This window comes from Calidris pugnax, unplaced genomic scaffold, assembly GCF_001431845.1.
Source record: "Calidris pugnax isolate Ruff unplaced genomic scaffold, ASM143184v1 scaffold659, whole genome shotgun sequence".
Classification (NCBI taxonomy): Eukaryota; Metazoa; Chordata; class Aves; order Charadriiformes; family Scolopacidae; genus Calidris; species Calidris pugnax.
The window spans coordinates 8,790-9,925 of NW_015091344.1; the positions used below are offsets into that span (position 1 = coordinate 8,790).

The following is a 1,136-nucleotide window of genomic DNA, read 5'->3' on the forward strand; positions in this document are numbered from 1 at the left end:
GGATGAGTCTCAGGAGGACGTGCTGATGGACGAAGCTCCTTCCAACCTCAGCCAGGCCTCCACGCTGCAGGCCAACCGAGAAGGTGAGGGGGATGGGGGAGCTTTTTGGGGGAAATTCCGGGGGTTTTGGGGTAGGGCGAGGTGGTGCTGACTCTGCTTTACCCCCCCCAAAAAAAAGATTCCATGAATATCCTGGATCCGGAGGACGAGGAGGAGCACACGCAGGAGGAGGACAGCAGCGGCAGCAACGAGGATGAAGATGACAGCCAGGACGAGGAGGAAGAGGAGGAGGAGGAAGATGAGGATGATCAGGTGGGAGAGACCCACCCCCAAAACCCCCTGGGTGCTCCCCTCCCCGTTTTGGGTCAAGATTCCCCCAGTTTGGGTCAGGATCCTCTAGTTCGGTTCAGGATTCCCCAGTTTAGGGTCAAGATTCCCCCAGTTTGGGATCAGGGTTCCCCCAGTTTGGGTCGGGGTTCCCCAGTTTGGGGTCAAGATTCAACCATTTTGGGTCAGGTTTCCCCACTTCAGTTCAGAGTTCCCCAGTTTGGGTCAAGATTCCCCCATTTTGGGGTCAGGGTTCCCCCAGTTTGGGATCAGGGTTCCCCCAGTTTGGGTCAGAGTTCCCCAGTTTTGGGTCAAGATTCCCCCAGTTTGGTTCAGGATTCCCCAGTTTTGGATCAAGATTCCCCCAGTTTGGGTCAGGGTTCCCCCAGTTTGGGTCAGGGTCACCCGATTTCAGCTCAGGCTGCTCCCAGTTTGGGTCAAGATTCCCCCAGTTTGGGGTCAGGGTTCCCCAGTTTGGCTCAAGATTCCCCCAGTTTGGCTCAGGATGCCCCACTTTCAACTCAGGCTCTTCCCAGTTTGGCTCAGGGCATCCCAGTTTGTGCTGGGGGGGTTCCCTCTGACCCCCTTTCCCCCCCCTCCCCAGGACGATGAGGAAGGGGAGGAAGGAGAGGAGGAGGAGGATGATGATGACGGGTCGGAGATGGAGCTGGATGAAGATTACCCCGACATGAACGCCTCCCCCCTCGTCCGCTTCGAGCGCTTCGACCGCGACGACGACCTCATCATCGAGTTCGACAACATGTTCTCCAGCCCCAGTACGTACTGGGAGGCACTGGGAGGGCACTGGG

General features: G+C 57.9%; 1 protein-coding gene across 1 annotated transcript; it reads left to right on the forward strand.

Annotated features, from left to right (window-relative positions):
* On the forward strand, nt 1–1,103 carry LOC106899275 (E3 ubiquitin-protein ligase HUWE1-like; the record flags this gene model as incomplete). The annotated part of the gene is made up of 3 exons (XM_014961023.1): nt 1–83; nt 179–312; nt 932–1,103. Coding segments are annotated over exons 1-3 (364 nt in total), but the record flags the coding sequence as incomplete, so codon positions are not given.
* Between the last annotated feature and the right edge of the window lie 33 nt (nt 1,104–1,136).